The 24,796-nt window shown below is 38.8% G+C and overlaps 2 protein-coding genes across 5 annotated transcripts; one reads left to right on the plus strand and one right to left on the minus strand.

The window, feature by feature from the left end:
* Window positions 1-1,309: 1,309 nt before the first annotated feature.
* LOC126615727 (pentatricopeptide repeat-containing protein At2g27800, mitochondrial-like) lies at window positions 1,310-6,633 on the minus strand. 4 transcript variants are annotated; one of them, XM_050283609.1, is made up of 5 exons: window positions 6,455-6,633; window positions 5,827-5,913; window positions 3,823-4,062; window positions 3,611-3,704; window positions 1,310-3,381 (listed from the first exon to the last, which is right to left on the minus strand). In XM_050283609.1, exon 5 carries the CDS (start codon window positions 2,731-2,733, stop codon window positions 1,555-1,557), a length of 1,179 nt encoding a protein of 392 aa, XP_050139566.1. In that variant the 5' UTR covers window positions 2,734-3,381; window positions 3,611-3,704; window positions 3,823-4,062; window positions 5,827-5,913; window positions 6,455-6,633; the 3' UTR covers window positions 1,310-1,554. The 4 variants fall into 4 exon arrangements, with proteins under 4 accessions (XP_050139566.1, XP_050139565.1, XP_050139563.1 ...); XM_050283608.1 differs by having other exon boundaries at window positions 3,001-3,381; window positions 3,611-3,699; window positions 4,566-5,913; window positions 6,455-6,621; XM_050283606.1 differs by having other exon boundaries at window positions 3,001-3,381; window positions 4,566-5,913; window positions 6,455-6,621.
* Window positions 6,634-9,497: 2,864 nt separating this feature from the next.
* Window positions 9,498-12,189, plus strand: LOC126615726 (elongation factor 1-alpha-like). Its single transcript, XM_050283605.1, has 3 exons — window positions 9,498-9,657; window positions 10,326-10,808; window positions 11,004-12,189. Exons 2-3 carry the CDS (start codon window positions 10,347-10,349, stop codon window positions 11,883-11,885), a joined length of 1,344 nt encoding a protein of 447 aa, XP_050139562.1. The 5' UTR covers window positions 9,498-9,657; window positions 10,326-10,346; the 3' UTR covers window positions 11,886-12,189.
* The last annotated feature ends 12,607 nt before the right edge of the window (window positions 12,190-24,796 follow it).

The raw sequence follows: 24,796 nt of genomic DNA on the forward strand, positions 1-24,796 counted from the left end.
ACTACCTCGCTAAAAGGAACCTAATGGATCGTACACCGTGTAAGGTAGAGATGGACGAAATAAATGAAATGAGTAAGATTAATTGAATGGTTTAATTATTTATGGCAAGGATTAATTAATATGTTAATTAATCAAACGAATAAGTTCGTTAAAGACTTCGGGATAGTTTTGGACCTTAAGGCCCAATGGGCTTCGAACGTCAAGCCCATTAACTTAAGTTGTATGACAATTTAATGAATAAAGATTCATTAAAGCCCAAAAGCCCATAAATCCCTATATGGCCGGCCATGAAGATGAATTAGGGTTGTTTGGTTATTTAGGTCACTTAAAGAAGTGACTATATAAATGACTTTATAACTAAATATTCATCAAGTGAAATAAGGGTTTATTTTTGGGGAAAATGGGTGAGAATTGTCTCTCCATTTTCTCTCTAAAGAGGCCAACACCTTGGAGGTGATTAGCTAGTCATCTAATCCTCCAAGGTCACTCATTCATCATCCAATCTCTCCTTGGTGTAGAGACTTAGAGGTTCTCAATTTTGGGAACTTGGAGAACCTATTCTTCCATCCAAATCCATGGATCTAAGAAGCAAGGAATGAAGGCCCTATCTCTTTGGGTGATTAGCCTTTGCTTATGCAAAGAGGAATCTACAAAGGTATTAATTTCAACTCACTTTGTTTTTGAGTTGATTATTGGTTCACCAATCTACTAGGCTTTGAATTTCATGGTCATGTTTTGTTTTTGAGTACATACAAGCATGATTCCGCCTTTAATTGTTAATTGCATGCTATATGATGTTGCTCAAATGAACATGTTTTACAAAATAATTCCTACAGTGTGATCATAATTTTTTTGGACATGAAGAAGAAAACATGACTATGTCTATACTATTTACTTACACTTTTTTATTGGAGTAAATTTTTGTAGTAATATTCTTTCAGTAAAGATCTATAGCATATGTTCAAATTATGAGAAATCAATATAACTGGGTGAATCCAAATAATTGATTAGTGTCACAAATTGATTAGTGCTTGGACGCGTAATAGTAGTAGTAAAGACCATCAGAAGTAAAATTTTCTTTAAAAAAAAAAAGTTTATGAATCTAAGCTTGGCAACTAAGAGAAAAGTTTGACAAGAACATTAACTATTAATCACTATTTTTTAGATGGCACAATTTTGTCGAACCCACGCCACACATACATTACTCCTCCCGGTCAAGGGTTCCTTCCCCGGGAAACTGCACAACATCACTTCCAACACATCCTCCCGCTGGTCAAATCTGCTTTGGAAACTGCCCAAATAACGCCTAAGGAAATTGATTGCCTCTGTTACACCAAGGGTCCTGGCGTGGGAGCACCACTACAAGTTGCTGCCATTGTTGTTAGGGTTCTTTCACAGCTGTGGAAGAAGCCCATTGTTGCAGTTAATCACTGTATTGCACATATTGAAGCATATTCAAATAATACCAAAATCATGAAAAAATTTAAAAAAAAAAAAAAAGAAGGCGATTGAGTTGAAATGATCTTTTCATGCTTCAATCTTCAAATTACTTCTCTAACGTTGTTTAAGCGAAATAAGGCTCTCCAAGCATGTAAAAACACGACCAACTTTGCCGATTCCACGAATGTTGATCTTCCAATGGCTTTCATCATTAAAATTGTACATGATTAACTGTTCTCCAAACACCATCAAATCATGGGACTTTGTCCAGAAACCGGAATGTTTTAACTTCGAATATGGGATGGAGACCCTCATTTTAGTCCAAGACTCCCTCACTCCATATTCCGTCATGACCCAAAACTCATTATATGTCCCACCACGAGGACAAGAATAATACGTTATGCATAACCATTGTCTAAAGACTCCCAGTTTCATCCTCCAATTAGTACTTCCGACATAACCACATTCAAGCGGGAGCGGAATTTCTCGAACCCTCTCCTCCCCCGTTAGAGCGACGGAAACAATCAACCGTGACTGGTCTTCGAGTCTTTCCCCGAACCAGTGCAGATCTCCATTCAACATAATCCTTTGTTCACTTGCATAAAATCTGTAGGGAAATAATCCCTTGATCTTCCTCCAAGAATCGGTTTCCAGCATATAAACACTAAACACAACATCTTCATCAAAATCATTGAGCAAGAGGTTGATTAAGCGATTGTGTTTCGTGTAGAGTCCTTTAACCACCTTGTGTTCATAAGTGGAGTGATCAAATCCAATCCCATATAGATTGTTTGAACTACGATACTTCTCTTCTTTTGGTATTTTTGGCAGTTTCTTGGTTTCCTTGGTGGAGGGGTTAACCAAATATAACCTCGAGTCGCACAGCATGCATAACAACAGGTCGTTGCAGGAACACAACAGGGAAACCCAAACACCCGACAATTCGCTATAAACATACTCATGCTCGATGGCTGCTACTACACTTTGATCACCGGTATCATCAGGATCATCGTGATACTTATGGTCGAGAAACTTGTCGAGATGCATGGAGTAGAGGCCATTATGTGCCGCATCAGTAAACATGACACTTCGTGTTTGGCAGTGTAGATGGTCTTTGTCTTTGATCGCTTTGATGAAGTGCGTTGTGACGAATTTGGGGTCAGAGATAAGAGAACGCCATGACTTTGAGACGCACTCAAAGCGGCGTAAGGACTTAACCGGCAACCATGAAAGAATCCCGTGTATGACCTCGGGCGGAAGGTTGTTAGGGTTTTCCCTCAGCTGGCTTTTCATTCTTTCGAAGACAAAGAGAGAGAACTAATTTATCAGCAACTTATATATTCGGGTAATTTGCTTGTTATTCTAGTCCTAGTCGAGTTTTAAGTCCTGCAATGTTGGTATTGAACAAGGAATCCGGCAGGGTTAAGGGTCCCTAATCCCCATCAAAAGCTAATTAAGGAGTCTGATTAAACAGTTCACCAGAAGGACTCTAAAACTAATTTCTGAAATAATACAGAGAAATTTTCAATGAAATTAATTAAAACAATCCTTAAAGCATCATTTCCGCCCGTAGGCTCTTCAAACCCCTTTTCCTCTATAAATTTTCCCTCAATTCGAATACATCTAGTTCAGTGTACAATTTTTCCGGTATGCTAATCCAGTAGCTTCGTAATTAGATAAACAAGTAAAATCACATGACAAAAGGTTCACATACATGTATTTACCGTGCCTGGAATCACTAACATGTGAGATTCATCAAGACAACAGCTGAAAAAATAGTCCACCAAAAGTGCAGTGTTCATCCACAATGTCGGTAAAGCAAACCTGGACAACTTTCTGTGACCTGTGAGATCATGCTTGGTGAATGTTGTGGATGGCTGCGGTGATACTTTGTGAATCAAATTCCATGATCTTCGTCCAGTTCTCACAGTCTCCGATTTCCTGCGACACAAACCCAGCCACAAAAGAGTCAAACTGTTAGCGCACTCCACTCTCGAAAACTTCAGAAATTTTGGCACAGCTATTGGCCAAAAAGAAAGAAAAGGTTAAGGAGCTATGTCATGGGCAGGAGCATGATGCATGCCCTTGTGGATTTGGTTGCGACTATAGCTCACATTTCTCAAAAGATAATTATTATTTTGTTCCTTAGAAGTTAAATGAAGTAATGAACCTTTATGGCACTGTTGATAGAGCGAGTGACCGAGAGCCATTGATCAGTACGTTTGACAAATTGGGAAATGCTGGCATTCAGTAGTTCGCCTTCTCTGCCACAATCACTCACATTATTCTTAATTATTTATTTGATTACTAATTCATTCAAACAGTTGAGAATCCTGGCAACAAAAAGAAACAAACCATATATCTAATGTTGGCGGTACTGACCAGTGAGTTTGTGGATTCTGAGGGAGGCATGGTGGTGCTCTTGTACCAATTGGAGCACAGAATCTTCTAGTTCCCCTGGCTTTGTTTTGGACGAGCAGGATGCCACTGGAGCATGTTCTAGGGGAAGAGATGCTGGTGAATACATGCTTGGCAGAAAGTTCTTGGAGAGTGAGCTGTGCTGACTTCTTAACAGGCCTGTTTAAGGTGGGTTAAGAGGGGTAACTTTTAAAGCCTGTTTATCTGCAACAATAAAGTAAACACTGGATCAGATTTTTTATTTTTTTTATTTTTTTTTCACATCGTAATCTGATAACTAAAAACTTTACTCAAAGATAACAATACTTCTCAGTTAAAGGTAGAGATTCAACGAGTTCCAGCAGACACACTTTTATTTGATATTGAAAAGCTTCATCCAAAAACTCGTAAAAAGATTGTTATCATATAGTCAACTAGGCTATGACTGATATAACAGTTATAACTTTTAATCCGCAATGAAATGAACATAGGGGAAACAGATATATACAAAAGATTCAAATTTATACTATTCCGCTTCAAATCCAATTTGGCAGATGCACTTATCAAAATCCAACGCAGAAAAGTATAACCACACCAGATGCCAACCGCATATAGGCTGGCTCTAATTTAGGCAGTAGCCCACATTAGAAATACTGGCAGTCGGTAGATTTGCGTAGATAAGATCAAAGTAAATGGGAGATGTGCTCACAAATGATCAATGACTCTACCTGATTTGAGCATGAGCATTTGGATCTCCATAGTCATCTTCAAGAACATATAGAAGCTTCCTGTAAGCATGCCCATTGAGAAGGTCTTTCTCTTCAAATTCCCTCAACAACTTCATTGCCTCTCCAACCCTTCCTTGTCTGCAGATTTCATCAAGAACTGTCTTATAAGTAATGAATTCAGCTGATCTTCGATTCTCAATCATCTCCCACAGATACTTCAGTGCCTCCTCAACCTCTCCATGAAGAACCAAAGCGTTCACAAGCGAGTTGTATGATTTACTACTCGGCATAAACCCTTTGCTCTTCATTTCATTGCACAGCTGCTTAGCATTGTGTGTCCGGCCTTGGCAACATAACCCATGGATGATATAATCGTAGGAAAACGAGTTTGGTGTGCATTTATAGACCACATCCATCTGATGGAATATTCTAAGTGCGTCATTGAGATGAAGGGAAAGTACATAACCCTTAATCATAGAATTCAAAGAGTAAATATCAGGCTCAATCCCATCATCCACCATTTGCCGAAATAGACACCTGGTGGTCTCCATATACATGTGATTTATGTAAGAATTAGATCCCCTACTCAAAAAGGCCGTAAAGAGAATATTATACGTCCTAATTGAAGGCCTACACTCCATGTTTCTGCTGTTCCTCATGTGTTTAAATATATTGACAGCTCTAGTCAACTTCCGGGCTTCTGTGAAAAAGTAAATAATGGAATTGTAAAGTGCCTCAGAACCAATGAAAGAAATAGCAAGCACTTGGTTGACAACATCATCCATTTCTTGATACATTTTAGCTACACCAAGTTTCTTGATCGTAATGTGATAAGTAGAAACATCGTGTTTGAACCGTGGCTGTTGTGATGCCCAATTGAACAACTCTAAGCACACAAAAGGATTGTCTTGCTGAGTTATAACATTGCAAAGTTCTTCAGGTGTAAATCTAGGCAACAACTGGGATAAGGCCCTTTGAAACTGGACTTCATCAAGAGTCGATTTATTGGACTCCGATCTCTTACGCTCTCTCCTTCTAAAAGATCGCGATGGGGGCTTGGTCGAGTAATAATTACACAGCAAAAATCGCTCATATATACCAGGATATCCATTTGAAGCGATTTTGGGAATTGGGTCAATTTGGGTTTGAATCAAATAGTGTATAGGCCTCAAAGTGCCAGTGATGGAATTCAAACTATAAGAAAGAACATCCATTCTAAAGCAATATCTACGAACGGAAATCATATTACTGAATGGTTTACCGCAAGATGGAAGCACTCAGTTTCGTACTACTGCACTTCTTAATTTGGTTGTGCCTCCTTACGCATTATGAAGGTTTAGCCCAAAAACTGAAATCACAAACACAAATCATCAAAGCTCAATCAGACACTTACTTTTAAAGAATGACACATATAAACCAAAAGGAAGTACATTCTCATATCACGAAAACATGGCCTTTCATCATCAAACAGATTTTTTTTTTTTTTTTTTTTTTTTTTGTGGAAAAACAAAACATGAAATGATTGCAAAACCTTATTGGAAATTAGATCTTTCTATAATCACATACATGATTACGGAAAATCAAGCTAACCCAGAATCCAAAATCCAAAAAAACAAATCCACAAATTACAAAATTCTCCAACTTTACTCTGAAAACTGACCGAAAACCACAAAACAGGTTCAAAATAACAGCCGCCTTAGGTTCAAAATTATACAGTAAAAAAAAAGAGAATTCATGTAAAATGGTTGAATACCCAACCAATAATCTCGATGGAAACATTGAATTCAACAGTTTCCAGGGGAAATACTTGTAAGTTTAATTCATATTTCGCTTTGTCTTGGCAATCAAACAGGTCGTAAGGAAATCAAGAGAAGCTGAGAAGAGACTACCTGAAAAATAAGAGTGCTACTCTGTCAGTGACCGAGTGCTTGGTTGCTGAGAATCGATGAGAAATGTGACTTCAGTACTCTACTAGGAGCTTTGCTACACAGGAAGTGGTCTAATAGCAACTCCACCCTTGATCGGTAATTGCTAGATCTATTGGGCAATTAGCAATTATTGCTTTAGTGAACAGTAATTAACCGAGTGCATTGATATTCCGTAAATAAATTTTTAGGCAATTGAAATTAAAAAATTATTTACAAAATAATAATAAGTTTATTTTCAAATAGTACTTGTAACCAATTCCGTTACGTCAGGTCACGTGTTATTACTTGAAATTACAATCTCATTCCGGTTCATATTCCCTTGGTTTTTTTTTTTTTTTTTTGTATTTATTTATATTTTTTTTAACATTTTTTAATTTGGATGACATTTTATTTTCAATCCAGAGTTCAGGTTGTGCCACATGGACAACAAGTCTTTTACATTTTTTTTATTTTCAAAATCATGATTAGAAACAATTGTCAGATTTGAGAAATCCAACGGCCCAAATTCAAAGACTGCTGCAACGCGGGCCTGTTGCTTGGGTTTTTATCGAACGACCGCACCCATTCGCCTAGCACAAAAAAAAATTATAACGAGGTGACGTGGAACTGCATCACACAATGGGTTGGGTGATTGCGTCCCAATTGAGTAGTTAGGCCTTCTCCTTTTTTGTAGCCCGACTGATTGGGCCTTGGCTAGAGCTCATATTGTTGGGATCAGGATCCTCTCTTGAGCAAATGGAGAGGATCCTCCTTACCATGTCCATCTGGCTGTTCAAATTTTATCTAACGGCTACAATTATTATAACTTTTAGAGAGTCCCCCTGTTTGTAGCCGTTAGATAAATTTTGAACGGCCTGATGAGCCTAGTATGAGGATCCTCTCCATTTGCTCATGAGAGGATCCGGATCCATATTGTTGGTTTTGGTTGATTGAATCACTCAATTCCTTTAGTAATTGGGAGGGTATAATTACTCCCAACTTTATGAGTATATCTCAAGTTCTCAACCCCCATCTATCCCATTACTCTCCCTCTTCTTCGCAGTTCTATCTCAAAGTTTTGCACCTCCTCCATCTTTATCTCGCCCATTTCACGAAATTCTAGTAGCTCTCATTTATAGTGATTGGGTCATCTATCTCGCACTGAATTTCTTTCTTTCTCATATTTGGTCTCTTTGATGTTGGATTTGGTCATGGCATAGGTAAATGGCAACAAAAAATCATAGGTTTCATGAAAATTACTTTGATATACTGATATTATGTAAAGATTTCAGAGATATTTACCAACAACCAACTTTCGACGAACACCAATAGTGTCTCTAACTTTCATGAATTTTTTTTTTTAAATTTCATCAAAAATAAAATAAAACAGTAACATGATGTCAGCATGACGTCAGGTAGCATGTGCTTGGGCTAGGCTATAGGGCTGGCAGGCTAGTTGCTCTTGGCCAACCCTTTGGCCGGTTCTCCCATTTTTAGTTGGGTGGTGCCCACGAGCCTTTTGGCCTAGCCCTCGGTTGGAGACGGTTTTCATGTCAAAACGGGTTATTTTTAGCTCTATAGCCCTTTGGCCGTGTCATGATGACATAATGTTACTGTTTTATTTTATTCTATGGGGTAGAAATGGTTAGGTATTTATAAATAAAAAACTAATTTTTTTATTTATAAATACCTAAGCCATTTCTACCCCATTTCTCACATTCTTTTCACCATTCCATACTATCTTACTTCATTTTATTTCAATTTTTCACATCCTTTTCATTCTATAAAGATAAGAAATCTGAAGGCTTATTAATTTAGCGACGAGTGGCACTTAAAATATATCTGAAAACTTTATTTATATATGGTAGTTCTATTTAATTAACCATATTAATTAAATTAAAATAATAAATTATATTTGGCCTATGGCCCTTTGACCCATTCAGTTGGAGATGGTTTTTAGTCGAAGAGCTATGTTTGGTCTATGACCTTTTGGCCCCCTCGGTTGAAGATGATATAAAATATGGCCTAACATTGTTTAATAAAATATAATTTCTTTCAGAGCTATATGGCTAAACATGGCACTTTGGCCTTCTTTCAATTGGAGATGGCCTAAAAACCCAATGATTGAGGCCCAGTCCATACAACGTCACACATACAATTGTGTTTTGGGTATGGGATAATGTTATTCACATTTATTTATACATTTTACATGCAATTCTTAATTTTTGATCATCAGATCGAAACATTGAAGAAGATTATTGACGAAAAATTAACAAATATATGTGGAAGGTAAAAGTAAGTGTGTGAATAACACTATCATTTTGATATTTCTATATCATGAAAGCAAGCAATTACGATAGTAAAATTTACAAAAAAAATACAACATTAAAATATTTATTTGTTATTTTTTTAATTAAATCGTAAAGGAAACTTATTTAAAAAATACGATAATTAAAATCTATATAAAAATACAACTTCAATCAACAACTATTTCCCAGTAAAACAATCACACTGAAAAACTTATCCCGAACGCTTACCGCGCAAACCTCATAAGAATTTGAAGTAAAATGAAGGTAATAGTGATACCTGATACAAGGACGTTGTAATCAAAAGATCCGAGGATGTTAAATTTTTAATAAATTTTCTTCTATTTATTAAAATAATGATATTGAAGGATGTCGTTACCGGAAAAATCGTGAAACGGGATTACTGAATTCAGAATATGCCAGCGCAGCACATTATGTAGAGTCCGGATCCTCGTCGGATTTTTTTGTAAGGATCCTGGGATTTATAAATTTTGTTTGTTTTTCGTATATCGTGCGATCATAAATTATTTTAAATATTTTTATTTAAAATTAAATATAAATAATATTTAACAAAAACTAATCTTATGATGTACGATGAACGAACACGATTCACGGATTTCTCAGCAAAAGGATCCGGAGAGAATCCTGTTGGCATTATGTAATCGGCAAGCAAACAACTACAACCGTCCGATCAAAAACTTAATCATCCAAAGGCGGTGAGTAAAACCCTAACCCAACAGTGGCTCCATTTCCTCCTATTTAAAATTCACGAGGTTCTTATTTTTGCCATCCTCTGCCATTTCTCGCTCTTCGCGCACTAAAGTCGGCGAGATAAACAATCCCCTGAATCTTCCAGTCGCTCTCGTCTGCTTGTTCCAGGTTCGCTCAGATCTCTGTCTCTTTGTTGCAGATTTTGTTATTTATTTAATTAAATCCCTTGCGATTCTATTTGTTCGATTTAATTCTGGTTCCTTTTAGGTGTTAATGAATTGGTGAACTGGGTTGCTGTTTTTGTTTGATATTTGTGATTAGATCTAGATTTCTGTGTGAATTGCATGTGGGTTTTAGGGTTTTCGTATATCTAATCTAACACTGTTAGGGAATTTATTTATTTGTTTATTTGATTTAGAGTTTTGATTCTGGGTCTATTTAATTTGTTCAGATATGGGCTTTAATGTTTGTTTATATGATCGGATACAATCACGCATGTGTTATATTAAATTTTAATAATCTTGATTTTTGTTTTAATATTCTTTAATTGTTTACTATTGTTTTTGTTCTGGTGTGTGGATTTGATCAGTTCCGTGAAATTGGTTCCCTAAAGCAATAGTAATAGTTGTGGCGTTTTGAAAATCTGACGCTCAATTTGTTTTGGGTATTTTGTGGAATTTCTGGATCAACTCCTATTTTGTTAGGAGCATGTAAACGACTCTGTATTTGGATAATCTTTTGCATCGATTTGGTTGTAGCGTTCTTATATGTTCTGCAGAATGTTGTTGTTTGGCTAACTGGCTGTTTTATTTTTGTGAATGTGTTTGATATTTCAGTTCTGTTGCTGATAATCCGTCATGGGTAAAGAGAAGTTCCATATCAACATTGTGGTCATTGGCCATGTCGACTCTGGCAAGTCAACCACCACTGGCCACTTGATCTACAAGCTTGGTGGTATTGACAAGCGTGTGATCGAGAGGTTCGAGAAGGAGGCTGCTGAGATGAACAAGAGGTCATTCAAGTATGCCTGGGTGTTGGACAAGCTCAAGGCTGAGCGTGAGCGTGGTATTACCATTGATATTGCCTTGTGGAAATTTGAGACCACCAAGTACTACTGCACTGTCATTGATGCTCCTGGACATCGTGACTTTATCAAGAACATGATTACGGGAACCTCCCAGGCTGACTGTGCCATCCTCATCATTGACTCCACCACTGGAGGTTTTGAAGCTGGTATTTCCAAGGATGGTCAGACCCGTGAGCATGCTTTGCTTGCTTTCACTCTTGGTGTCAAGCAAATGATTTGCTGCTGCAACAAGGTGAGCCTTATATATCTTGTGTCTATGTATTTCAAATTTTATATTGTTTGGTATTTCATTGTTTTTATATTGCAATTGTATATTGAATTTTTTTATGACAATGATACTTCAATTGGTATTGGTTGTCAGCAATTATTGCTGTGATTTCACAAGCAGTTCTAACTCATGTTACACAATGTCGATTATTGTGTACAGATGGATGCCACCACTCCCAAGTACTCGAAGGCAAGGTACGAAGAAATTGTGAAGGAAGTGTCGTCCTATCTCAAGAAGGTTGGCTACAACCCAGATAAGATTCCCTTTGTCCCCATTTCTGGGTTTGAGGGTGACAACATGATTGAGAGGTCCACCAACCTTGACTGGTACAAGGGTCCCACCCTTCTTGAGGCTCTTGACCAGATCAACGAGCCCAAGAGGCCCTCAGACAAGCCCCTCCGGCTTCCACTTCAGGATGTGTACAAGATTGGTGGTATTGGTACCGTCCCTGTTGGACGAGTTGAGACTGGTGTCATTAAGCCTGGTATGGTGGTGACTTTTGGCCCAACTGGGCTAACTACTGAGGTCAAGTCTGTTGAGATGCACCACGAAGCTATGCTGGAGGCCCTTCCAGGTGATAATGTTGGATTCAACGTGAAGAATGTTGCTGTCAAGGATCTCAAGCGTGGTTATGTTGCTTCCAACTCCAAGGATGATCCTGCAAAGGAGGCTGCTAACTTTACCTCTCAGGTCATCATCATGAACCACCCCGGGCAGATTGGACAGGGATATGCACCAGTTCTCGACTGTCATACCTCCCACATTGCTGTCAAGTTTGCTGAGCTTGTGACAAAGATTGACAGGCGATCTGGCAAGGAGCTCGAGAAGGAGCCTAAGTTCTTGAAGAATGGTGATGCCGGATTTGTGAAGATGATTCCAACTAAGCCCATGGTTGTCGAGACCTTCTCTGAGTACCCACCACTCGGACGTTTTGCTGTGAGGGACATGCGCCAGACTGTTGCAGTTGGTGTCATCAAGAGCGTTGAGAAGAAGGATCCAACTGGAGCTAAGATCACCAAGGCCGCCGCTAAGAAGAAGTGAACCGCTGTGGTTCATCAGATTTCCGCAGGCGAAATCTCCTATCCTAATAATAATAATAGTCGTAAAAACTTATCTTCTAGTATTTCTATGGATTGCTGGTTGTTGTGGTTGTCGTCATTGGGCATTCATTCTCAGAATTGGGTGCTCGACCGGCGGTGGCGATGCTAGTGTGTTATTGTGCTGTCTCCTCCGTTGAGAGTCTAGGTGCTCTGGGTTTTTCCCAGTGCGGCTAAAAGCTTTTGTGACTGGTTCTTGCTACTCTCGGTATAAAAACTTAGCGTCTAATAAATATGTTCTTGTGGTATTTCATATTTCGTACTTAGCATGTGATTTTTCCAGTTCCTTTTTATATGATTTTGAAGCTGCATATACGTCGGGGATAATTATATTATCTCTGATAACCAAACTTTAATCTCCGGCAAGCGCCGACTGCAGTGAATGTGGTCCTCCGATGATGTCTTGTATGGGGATATGTTGTAGAATGTTGTTTATTCTTTTTGTCTTGATACTTTCAGTACAGAGAGCAATTTACATGAAATGGTTTTACCGCTGCATGGCTGCCGGCTTGGTCAAATGATATATTGTTGCATGAAAAATAACTTGCAACAATTTGTTATTGCATCTAATCCGTTTCATGTAGCTCATTCTCTTCCATGAGAATTAGACTTGTATGGTGTTTGGTGTTGACCTTGGGTTTGCATTAGATCACAAGTGGATGGAGTGTTATTGGACGGTGTACGTTGCACTTTGACATCAACATTTGTGTCAAGGGACGATCATTAGGCTGGGATAAAGCGACTCAGTTTGGCTTCAACATTTTTACAAAGACAACGCCTTCAGCTTAATGACAAGGCAATTTTACCTTGTTAAGCCCCCCGAGGCAAGGCAATGTTGCCTTGTTAAGCCCCTCGAGGCAAGGCAATGTTGCCTTATTATTCCACTTTTGAGGCAACATTTTCCTGTTGCCTTGTCATTGGAGAGATGAAATGCCATTGAGATTCAAGGGTTTATAGTCGGAAAGGGATCCCCTTTACGGATCCCTTCCACTAAATCCACCCAATCAATTAATCCAAGCCCTTGAAATTTGATCCAATAGTTACAAACAGAGAGCTATTTTAAAAGTTATAATAATTTTAGCCGTTAGATCAAATTTCAAGGGTCCAGATTAGGTAGTTTGGTGGAAGAGATCCAGAGAGGATCTCTTTCCTTTATAGTCAGTTTTCATTTGACTTACCAGATTATGTGGTCCAATAAAAACACGACGTGTTAGATGTTTAAGTTTTATAACCAAGTAACCATACTCTTTTCTCTTAGGTTTTTTAGTCAAAATGGTCCATGAGATTTGTATAACTCATTACTTTGGTCCTTGAGATTTAAAATCAATAAAAGTGGTTTATGAGATTGTCCATCATCAATCATTTTGGTTATTCCATGAAAAATTATGTTAAATAAGGATCAAAATGACAAAAATACCCTCATTTTAATAAACAATAGGCCAAAATGATTTGAAAAAAAAATTGAGGGTATTTTTGTCATTTTATGCTTATTTAATGGAGATTTTTCACGAAATGACCAAAATGATTTATAGTGGACAAACTCAGAGACCAATTATATCGATTTCAAATCTCTATGACCAAAGTGAGGAGTTATGCAAATCTCATAGATAATTTCGGCTAAAAAGCCTTTCTCTTATTAAACCCATTACCAAATAGAATCCTCCTCCTCCTCCAACTAGTCCACAAGACTTCTGTTTGATCCTGGGTTTAAAGGGTTGGTTTGCGTTTGGTTACAAAGATGGCAAAGTGTTGTAATCGACAAACGTCTTAAACCATCACGCAGATAAGTCAGTACTTTCCGTACTCGCCAATGAGTACCCAAGTATTATTCTTACTAAAAACACATTTATTTATTCTCCTTCTATTGATATTAAATATAAGTGCAATTCATCTTCTAACTTCAAAGTTGACACAACTTTTTCGTTTCTCATAATCAATTTCAAAAGAATAATCGTTCATCTATACGTTTAACGTATCTTAAACAGCAAACAAGACTTATGATTTTAAATGATCTAATGAAGTATAAAAGTACGTATTTTCTTACTAGTAGTCACCATCAGATGATTGGGATCGATAGTAAGGAAAGGACCTGGATTGTCTGCCCCCCATCCCATCATCTCCTATTTCTGTGATCACGGTTAAGCCACTTCAACATTTTATATTGATTTTTTTATAGAAATAATAAGACAAAAAGTAATGAGAATATAAAAGTTGACGTGTTTTAACCGTAATCACAGAAATAGAAGGGCATTGGAAAAAGTATTGGATGAGGAGGGCAGACAATCCAAGTCTATAAGGAAAGCCTTCCCAAACCATAATCCTCACACTTAATTGGCACCACTTCTGGCCCACAATCATGCACGCCCGCACTGGTCTTTCACATGTCCCATTTACTCACTCATTTGACACCGCTATCAAACCCTCATTGACCAAGAATTTTTCAGTATGCCAAGCAATTTGTTAAAATTTATTTTATCAAGTTTACAATCAATTATATTATGAAAATTTTAACAAAAAGTTCTACTGTTTATTTTAATGAAAAATCATATTTTTACATTAAAAAATTAATCCTTGTACTATTCACTTTACCCTTTATTTTGTCTTTATAGATAAAACTAAAAGTTTTCAAGTCATTTTCATTAATTTTTCTTTATATTATTTGTACTAAGCTGTATTTTTGACACATTAAAAAATATATCCTTATTGATGACCCTTGCCAATGGCCGCCATAGCCCCACTTACCACAACATTATCCTCGATAGGACTGATTATTCTATAGACACTAGTCATGCACATGGGAATATCTGTTGTACAAAACATCACATACCCTCTCAAGTATGAAAAATACTTCCTTATTCTCCATGGCGTCTGTCTCTCTTCACATTTAATAGCATGAGAAGGGGAGAGAAACATACACTGCAATATAGATAGGATTAGAGAAGGTTGTTTTTTTTTTTTGTTTTTTTTTTTAGACTTTTTTGTTTACATAACGATATATTTACACTAAAATTGAAAGCGACACAATAACATCAATAAATAATGCATCGTCTATGAAAATGAGAGAAAAGACTCCACTATAGAAGGAAGACTTGATTCGTGACACTTTCATCTTCCTCTGTAATTTGATAAGATGCAAATGTTTGGAAGTGTAGTCTAAGGGCCGACCATGAGAATCTAGACATGAGGCAAGTTCAAATGAATCGTTCATACCTAAAAGAAATTGAACTCCTTTTCTTAAGAAGTATAAAGCAATTTAATTTATATAAATTATATATATATATATATAATTAAAAGTAAGGAACTGACCTATGTTTTTTTAACACAACTTTTGACACACGTTTTTGGTGTGCCACTATGTCAAATTATCAGAGAGATGGGCCAAAGACCCGCTTCCAACAACACTAATATCGTCCCCAATTTGTAATTATCACATACATAATTTGACGGTTGTATGATTTTATCACACAATGACTCACTATTAGTAGGAGTAGAATTAAGATATTTAAACACTTTTTTCTTTCTTTGGCCCATGTAAGATATCCGCCCTCCAAAAGTGTTGTATCACTTAAAGGGAAAGAACTTCATTAAAACTTTACTGAGGAATTCAAAAACAGTATACGTAAACACCACCTTATCAATCTGTGTGACACCCCGAATGATTCTCGACAAAGCAATTGAGAAGTGTATGAATAACAAGTGGTCATGAGACCAAATTCAGAAGTTGGGGAGGAAAGTAGGTGATATGATTTTTCTCACTTAAAAGTAAGTCAAAATCACAAAAAAAATACTTACAAGAGTACAAGGATGTTGTAATATAGATGTTCATGCAAGGTCGTTCTCCTCAACGACTATTTTAATCATTTATGTAAAACAATTCCTATTCAATTACTTAAAACTGAAAATTAATAAAACAGAAAATAAAAAGTTTCCTATTTAAATTAAAATTCGGACTTCTCAAAAAATTAGTCTTTTGATAATCAAATCAACTCCGATTTGTTCCCAATATGTCTATTTTGAAAGATGGAGACATACCCTACAAATCCTCAGAAGGAATGTTCCTCAAAATATGTCATCTTTACCTCCAAAATAGCCAAAATGTCCAAAAACGTCAATTTGGAAAAACTGGGCGCTGGGCCTTTATTTCATTACCACGACTAAACGACTAAGTAGACAAATCTGAAACTTTGATACAATCATCTTAAAAGACTCACGAACAACCTCCAATTGGAATCACTCCAAAATTCATCCTTTTGATCGCTTTTTACTCCAGAGGAAGTCGAATATCCTACATTAGAAATAGGGTGCTTTAGATTTTGGCCCTTACAATTCGTGATTCCTAGATAAAAACGTCTGATAAAAGCCCAAATTTAAAATCTGTAGCCACATCGGTGCATTATTGACCTACTAATACAATTTATTTACACTCATGCCACTTTCCCAAATCCTTAAATTTATTCCCAAATCGCCTGGTCATACGAGGACATGCCAGGCATCTCTCCCGATATCATCTATCATCGCTTAAGTATTGAGCCCAAGACTAAGCCAGTGAGACAGAAGCGAAAATCTTATGACGCTGAACGGTATGAGGCAATGAAGGCAGAAGTTGAAAAACTCAAAGGTATAAGCTTCGTCCGCAAAGTCAATTATCCAACGTGGGTAGCAAATGTTGTCCTTGTTAAGAAGAATCCGACCAAGGAAAGTCTCCAGCTTCAAAAGGTCTTGTGGAGAATGTGTGTCGATTACACCGACCTAAACAAAGGATGCCCGAAGGATAGCTTTCCTCTTCCTCTCATAGACAGACTTATAGACTCTACGATAGGGTGTGAACTTCTGAGTTTCATGGATGCTTACTCATGATACAACCAAATCCTCATGAACCTTCCGGACCAAGAACACACAACCTTCATTACTGATAGGGGACTATATTGCTATAAAGTTATGCCCTTCGACCTAAAGAATGCAGGAGCAACTTATCAGAGACTGGTCAATTCAATGTTCGCCGAACAAATTGGGAAAAACATGGAAGTTTACGTTGATGATATGCTAGTCAAGAGCAAACATGCTGACCAATACATCACCAACCTATCTGAAACTTTCACCATTCTGAAAAGGTATCGAATGAGGTTGAACCCCAACAAATGTGCCTTTGACGTAAGCTCTGGCAAATTCTTAGGCTTCATGATAAACCAACGAGGCATTGAGGCTAATCCCGAGAAGATCAAAGCAATCCTCGACATAAAGGAACCGGTAACTTCAAAAGACATCCAGAGCCTTACTGGCAAGGTGGCAGCCTTAACTAGGTTAATCTCTAAGGCCACAGACAAATGTGCTCCTTTCTTCAAAGCACTTAAAGGAAGTAAGAAGTACATTACATGGACAGATGAATGTGCTGAGGCATTCAAGAACCTCAAAGACTACATGAGTAAAGCCTCTTTGCTCTCCAAACCTGAAGTTGGTGACACTCTCATTATCTATTTGTCGGTATCAGCTTCAGTAGTAAGTTTCGTTCTCATTTGAAAGGATGGTAATGTCGAACGACCTGTCTACTACGCTAGCAAGACCTTACAAAATACGGAGACACGATACTCCAACATTGAGAAATTGGCTCTAGCATTGGTCATGTCTGCTCGAAAACTTCGCCCTTACTTCTAAGCACATTCCATCATTGTGCTTACCAATCATCATCTTCGACAGATACTCCAAAGTTCTGACACTTCTGGGCGAATGATCAAATGGGCGATAGCATTGGGTGAGTTTGACATCTCCTACCAACCAAAGCCAGCTGAGAAGGGCCAAGCAGTGGCAGACTTCATCGCCGACTTCACATATCCTGTTGACATTGTTTTTACACCTAAAGAAGTGGTTTCATTACCCTCGGAAGCTCAAAAAATAGAACCAACAGCCCTAGCATGGAGTCTATATGTTGATGGCTCGTCCAACCAACATGGTTGTGGAGCAGGACTAGTCCTTACGACCCCTGACAAAGTGGCGATAGAGTATGCTCTTCGTTTCAAATTCAAGGCTTCAAACAATGAGGCCGAATATGAAGCCCTTCTAGTAGGCTTACGTTTGGCCAAACACCTTGGGGTTAAACGAATTGATATCTTCAGTGACTCCCAATTGGTGGTTAACCAGGTCACCAACAACTTTGACGCTAAGGATAGCTTCATGGCTGCATATCTAGCACAAACACAATTGTTGCTTAAGCACTTCCACTACCAGATCACCCAAATTCCTCAAGCGGCAAACAGTCATGCAGATGTTTTGGCTCGCCTCACCTCAGCGGTGGAAGACAAGATTGGGAGAAAAATTCAAGTCGAATTGTTGGCAGCACCAAGCACTATGGCTGCGGAAGTGTGCAACTTACAATAAGGAGATAGTTGGATTACCCCGATTTATAGATTCCTTGCTCATGGCACCATTCCAAATGACAAAGTCTAAGCTAAGCAGATTCGATACAAGGCTACTTGTTACTTGATCATTAATGACCAACTCTACAAGCGGGGTTTTAACCTACCATACCTAAGATGCCTTACGCCCGCAGAGGCGGAAACTGTCATTCGGGAAATACATGAAAGAGTATGCGGAGATCATGCTGGATCTCGATCCCTAGCACACAAGGCTTTTTGCCAAAGATATTACTGGCCAACACTCTACCAATATGCCATCAGAATATCTCGCTCATGTGATAAGTGTCAACTACGTAACTATTCCTCACTCCCCTCCCGAGCCGCTCACTCCTATGATCAGCCATTGGCCTTGGCCCAATAGGGACTTGATTTGATCAGCCCAATGCCTACAGGGAAGGGCAAGGTTCGCTATGCAATCGTTGCAGTTGACTACTTCACAAAGTAGGCCGAAGTAGAACCCTTGGCAACCATTACTGAGGCAAAAATAGAAGACTTCATATGGAAGAACATCATTTGCAGATTCGGCATTCCCAATGCTATAGTCATTGACAACGGGCGATAGTTCGACAACAATAAGTTCAGGATGTTCTGCTCTAAGTTCAACATCAACTTATGTTTTGCCTCCCCAGCTCATCCCCAGTCTAATGGACAAGTTGAAGCCATCAACAAAATAATCAAACGAACTTTGAAAACCAGCTTGAACAAGGCTAAAGGTTGTTGGCCAGAATTTGTACCCCAAGTTCTTTGGTCATACCGCACTTCGTATCGGACATCAACAGGAGAAACCCCATTCTCACTTACCTTTGGTACAAAGGCAGTTGTCCCAGTTGAGCTTGAGCAAGCAACGTTCCGAGTCTAGAACTACGTGCAAAGTGAAAATGACAAACAACTTACCCTCAACTTAGATCTAGTCGAGGAACACAGAAACCAGGCTCACTTGAGGAATGTCGCCTACAAGCAGCGCATCTCCAACTACTATGACTCAATGGTCAAATCTCGTTCTTTCAAAGTGGGGGATTCGGTATTGAAGAAAAGATTACTCTGCGACAGAGTCCCGAGTGAAGGAACACTTAGTCCAAACTGGGATGGACCGTTTGAAGTTGTTGGCATCAGTCGCCCTAGCTCTTACAAGCTTAGAAGCTCCGATGGCAAGACCCTTGGCCATCCATGGAACGCTGATCACTTGAAGTACTATTACAAGTAAACTCACATTGTACAAGTGTTAAGCTTCAGCCGTTCGACATCCTATGTAACGAAGACTATTTGGTATGAATTCAATAAAGAGGTGATTTAGACAACTTGATCCTAATCCTCTTACATTCCTAGCTATGAAACACTCGGGTTCAAAGCTTCAACATGAATGCTTCCAACATGAAACAAAGTCTAAGTATATGTCAACAAGACTATACAAATAAATGAACAGCTTCACAGTATATTCGTTCAATTATACATTCCAACACATTCATACATAAGTCAACTGTGCTTTGAAAGGGTTCAACATATTTTGTGTCATTCGACACTTGTTATAATGTGCCTAGACACCTTGCCCTTATTCTCACCAACCAGGTGATGAAATGTACAACCCGTACTCTCCTTCATGCCACCAACTAGGTGATGAAATGTACAACTTGTACTCTAATATCATTTGGCAACTTGCCACTCATGCCACCAACTAGGTGAAGAAGGAACTCATCTTCATGCCACCAACTAGATGATGAAATGTACAACCCGTACTCTCCTTCATGCCACAAACCAGGTGATGAAATGTACAACCCATACTCTAATATCATTTGGTAACTTGCCATTCATGCCACCAACCAGGTGATGAAATCTATAACCCGTACTCTAATATCATTTGGCAACTTGCCATTCATGCTACCAACCAGGTGAAGAAGGAACTCATCTTCATGCCACAAACCAGGTGATGAAATGTACAACCTGTACTCTCATTCATGCCACCAACCAGGTGATGAAACGTATAACCCGTACTCTAATATCATTTGATAACTTGCCATTCATGCCACTAACCAGGGGAAGAAGGAACTCACCTTCGTACCACTAACCAAGTGATGAAAGTAACTCACCATTCATTCCACCTACCAGAAGACGAGTGGTACAACTTGTACATGTGAACTCCTAGCATTCACAAATAATCAAAAACCCTCAAGCTTGACAACTCAACTAGGGGAGCACTTATGCCCAATAAGAGTTATAGTCACCAACAAAGTCTTATTGCAAACCAACAGCAACTTCAATGCATGGCATACGAAGATCAAGCTATTCAGCTCTCTAGCATCTACTTCAAACATTTCCCCTCTGTAATAATGCAAACACTACAACTTGTAGAAAGCTTCACACACTCTTGATCAAGATAGTGTGAAGCAAAACCAATTTATAGTACCAACAAGAGCTTCATCAATGGAGGGCAACCACAATTCTCAAAAGCTTCACACACTTTTGATCAAGACAGTGTGAAGCAAAACCAATTTATGGTGCCAACAAGAGCTTCATCAAAGGAGTTCAACCACAATTCTCAAAAGCTTCACACACTCTTGATCAAGACAGTGTGAAGCAAAACCAATTTATGGTGCCAACAAGAGCTTCATCAATGGAGGGCAACCACATTTCTCAAAAGCTTCACACACTCTTGATCAAGACAGTGTGAAGCAAAACCAATTTATAGTGCCAACAAGAGCTTCATCAAAGGAGTTCAACCACAATTCTCAAAAGCTTCACACACTCTTGATCAAGACAGTGTGAAGCAAAACCAATTTATGGTGCCAACAAGAGCTTCATCAATAGAGGCAACCACAATTCTCAAAAGCTTCACACACTCTTGATCAAGACAGTGTGAAGTAAAATCAATTTATGGTGCCAACAAGAACTTCATCAATAGAGGATAACTACAAATTCTCAAAAGCTTCACACTATCTTGATCAAGGTATTGTGAAGCAAAATCAATTCATGGTACACAACAAAAGCTTCAACTCCAAAGCTTCACCTACAAAACTTCAACTCCAAAGCTTCACCAACAAAATCTTCATCAATGGAGGACAACTACAAATTCTCAAAAGCTTCACACTATCTTGATCAAGATAGTGTGAAGCAAAATCAATTCATGGTACCCAACAAAATCTTCAACTCCAAAGCTTCACCTACAAAGCTTCAACTCCAAAGCTTCACCTACAAAAGCTTCAACACCAAAGCTTGACCCACAAAAACTTCACCTACAAAAGCTTGACCCACAAAAGTTTGCCCTACAAAAGCTTCACCCACAAAAGCTTGACCCACAAAACCTTGACCTACAAAAGTTTCACCCACAAAAGCTTCACCCACAAAAGCTTGACCCACAAAAGCTTCACCTACAAAAGCTTGACTCACAAAAGCTTCACCTACAAAAGCTTCACCCACAAAAGCTTGACCCACAAAAGCTTGACCCACAAAAGTTTCACCTACAAAAGTTTGACCCACAAAAGCTTGACCCACAAAAACTTCACCCATAAAAGCTTCACCCACAAAAGGTTCACCTACAAAGCTTCAACACAAAAGCTTCACCTACAAAAGCTTCACACTATCTTGATCAAGATAGTGTGAAGCAAAATCAATTCATGGTGCCCAACAAAGCTTCAACCTCAAAGCTTCACCTACAAAGCTTCAACACCAAAGCTTCACCTACAAAGCTTTAAAAATATATATATATATATATATTTTTTTTTTGGAAATTCGAAAATTAAAAAATTCAACAATTCGAAAAGAAAAAAAATTGCCTAGGCCTCCTCTTCTTTGGGCCTAACAACTTTCATAACAAATATATATGAAGAAGGATTTTTGGGCTACCACTTAGAAAGGAAATGCCTCATTCGGCAACTCCCTCGATCGGAGACTTGAGGGACTCTTATCATATGCTACTGCACCTTGATACTCGGAAGTCTCACGACCACTCAATGACTTGGATTTTTCAAGTCTCCAAACGAGAAGTTTTCCTCACTCGGGAAATTAAGGGAGCACTACCTCAACGTACATGCTTTACTCACAAAGCTTCAACATACAAGCTTCAACAAAAGGAAAAATTCAAAGAAATTAGTGAAGAAGGTTTTGGTGTATTTAACACAATACGTTGAAATGAAGCAAATCTTGTTTATTGATATCTCCGATAAGTTACAAATATGTACATATACATGAATCAAAATAAACAAACAAGAGGAAGCCTTCACAAAGGTTGCTCAGGAGAAGTCTCAGCAGTCGGCAGAGCCTCAGAAAGAGGAGGCACTAGATGGTGATTATTCGAAGCCTCAGTGCTAGGCAGAACTCCAGAAGGAGGAGGCACCGAAGGTTGATCATTTGGGGCTTCATTACACAGTACAGCCTCAGAAAACGAAGGCAATAAATGCATTTGGAACAAACCCACAAACCTTTGATAATCAAGTAAAATCTGACCATCAGATTCCTGCAGCTGGTCGAGCTTCCTCTTCATGTTTGTAGCATAGTCATGTGCGAGCATGTTCAACTTTTTATTCTCATGCTTGAGCCCTCTGATATCCTGTTTGAGAATTTTCACTTCAGCCGCCAATGATTCAACTTGGCGGGTTCGAGCAAATAGGCGTTAAGCCATATTAAACACAGAACCTGCACACTGAACACTTATAGCTAGAGAATCCTAATAGCCAACTCATCAGACCGTTTGGAAAATAGTCTGTTATCTTTGGGAGTGAGAAGGTTCTTGGCCACCACTGTATCGGTTATATCATTCTTCATCACAGAGTTCCCAACGGTAAGATGACCAGTAGGGGATAAGAAGCATGGGCGCCATATGTTGTCTTGAGAAGTCATGGCTGCCTCTTCACCAAAGTTCAAGTCAAAACGACGGTCGGATGGGCCAGACATTCTCAGAAATGATGAAGGAGAAATGAGGTGCAATACATTTCTAAAGTAAGGGGAAAATTCCTACAAGCAATAACTCTATGAATGTACTCCTTGCACATAATTGATGCCCTTATAAAAGAAAGGGTAATAGGGCCGTTGATTCAAAAATCGAAGAGGCACCACTATCCGGATTCCGAAGAGGCACCAATCTCCGGATTTCGAAGAGGCACCACTTTCCACACGCAACATCAACTCCTCGGGTACCACAAATAACTTTGCCAAAGATCTCTGACAAATTTTAGACACCTAAATTTTGAAGGTCCAGCTACCCTACTCTTACCCACAAGGGTAAAGGAACAGCACCACTGCTTAATAAATAGACAGTCCTAATGTGTGTCAACCTTCGTGTTCCATGGCAAGGCAGACTGGCAAAAATGCCCAACCTTTACTCATATTCGAGAAAACACTCCCAACAAGATTGCTTGCTAAAAAATCGAAAAGGAACCACTCTCCGAATCTCGAGAGCCAGACTCCTAACAGGATTAATTTCTCAAAAATCGAAGAGACACTGCTATTCGAATCTCAAGAATCAGACTCCCAACAGGATTGCTTTCTCAAAAATCGAAGAGGCACCGTTCCCTGAATCTCGAGAGCCAGATCCTCGACAGGATTGCTTGTTCGAAAACCGAATAGGCACCGCTCTCCGAACTTCGAGAGCCAGATTTCCTTGGATAAAGCTTGTCTGTAATCTTCACACGCAACATCAGCTTTCCAGATACCACAGACCACTTTTTCAAAGCGCTCTGACAAAGTTAAAACATGTGAAGCTTGCAGCTCCCACTACATTGCGATGACCAAGAAGGGTAAAGGAATAGCATTATTACTTGCTCAAAAATCGAAGAGGCACCACCCTCCGAATCTCGAGAGCCAGACTCCCAACAAGATTACTTTCTCAAAAATCGAAGAGGCACCGCTCTCCGAATCTCAAGAGCCAGACTCCTAACAGGATTACTTTCTCAAAAATCGAAGAGGCACCGTTCTCCGAATCTCGAAAGCCAGATCCCCGACAGGATTGCTTGTTTGAAAACTGAAGAGGCATCGCTCTCCGAACTTTGAGAGCCAGATTTCCTTGGATAAAGCTTGTCTGTAATCTTCACACGCAACATCAGCTTTTCAGATACCAGATACCACTTTTTCAAAGTGCTCTGACAAAGTTAAAATACGTGAAGCTTGCAACTCCCATTACATTGCTACAACCAAAAAGGGTAAAGGAATAGCATTACTACTTGTTGTTAGGGAGACTCCTATATATGTCAACCTCCATCCTCCACGGACAGACAAACCTGCAAAAATGCTCAACCCTTCCTCATATCTAAGAGGGCACTCCCAACGAAACCTCTCGAAATACTTAGCTTTTTTCCCCCCAATAATACCTATGCAAACCAGCCACACTAAAGCAAGAGTATCTCATATCATAAGGGTCAAAAGCAAGAGTATCTCATATCATGCTTTTTTCTTATCTTTTCCTTTGCCCTTGTTCTTACCTGCAAGATAAAGAGAAAGAAAGCAATCAGTCAGCACT

The sequence above is a fragment of the Malus sylvestris genome, chromosome 3 (genome assembly GCF_916048215.2).
Source record: "Malus sylvestris chromosome 3, drMalSylv7.2, whole genome shotgun sequence".
Classification (NCBI taxonomy): Eukaryota; Viridiplantae; Streptophyta; class Magnoliopsida; order Rosales; family Rosaceae; genus Malus; species Malus sylvestris.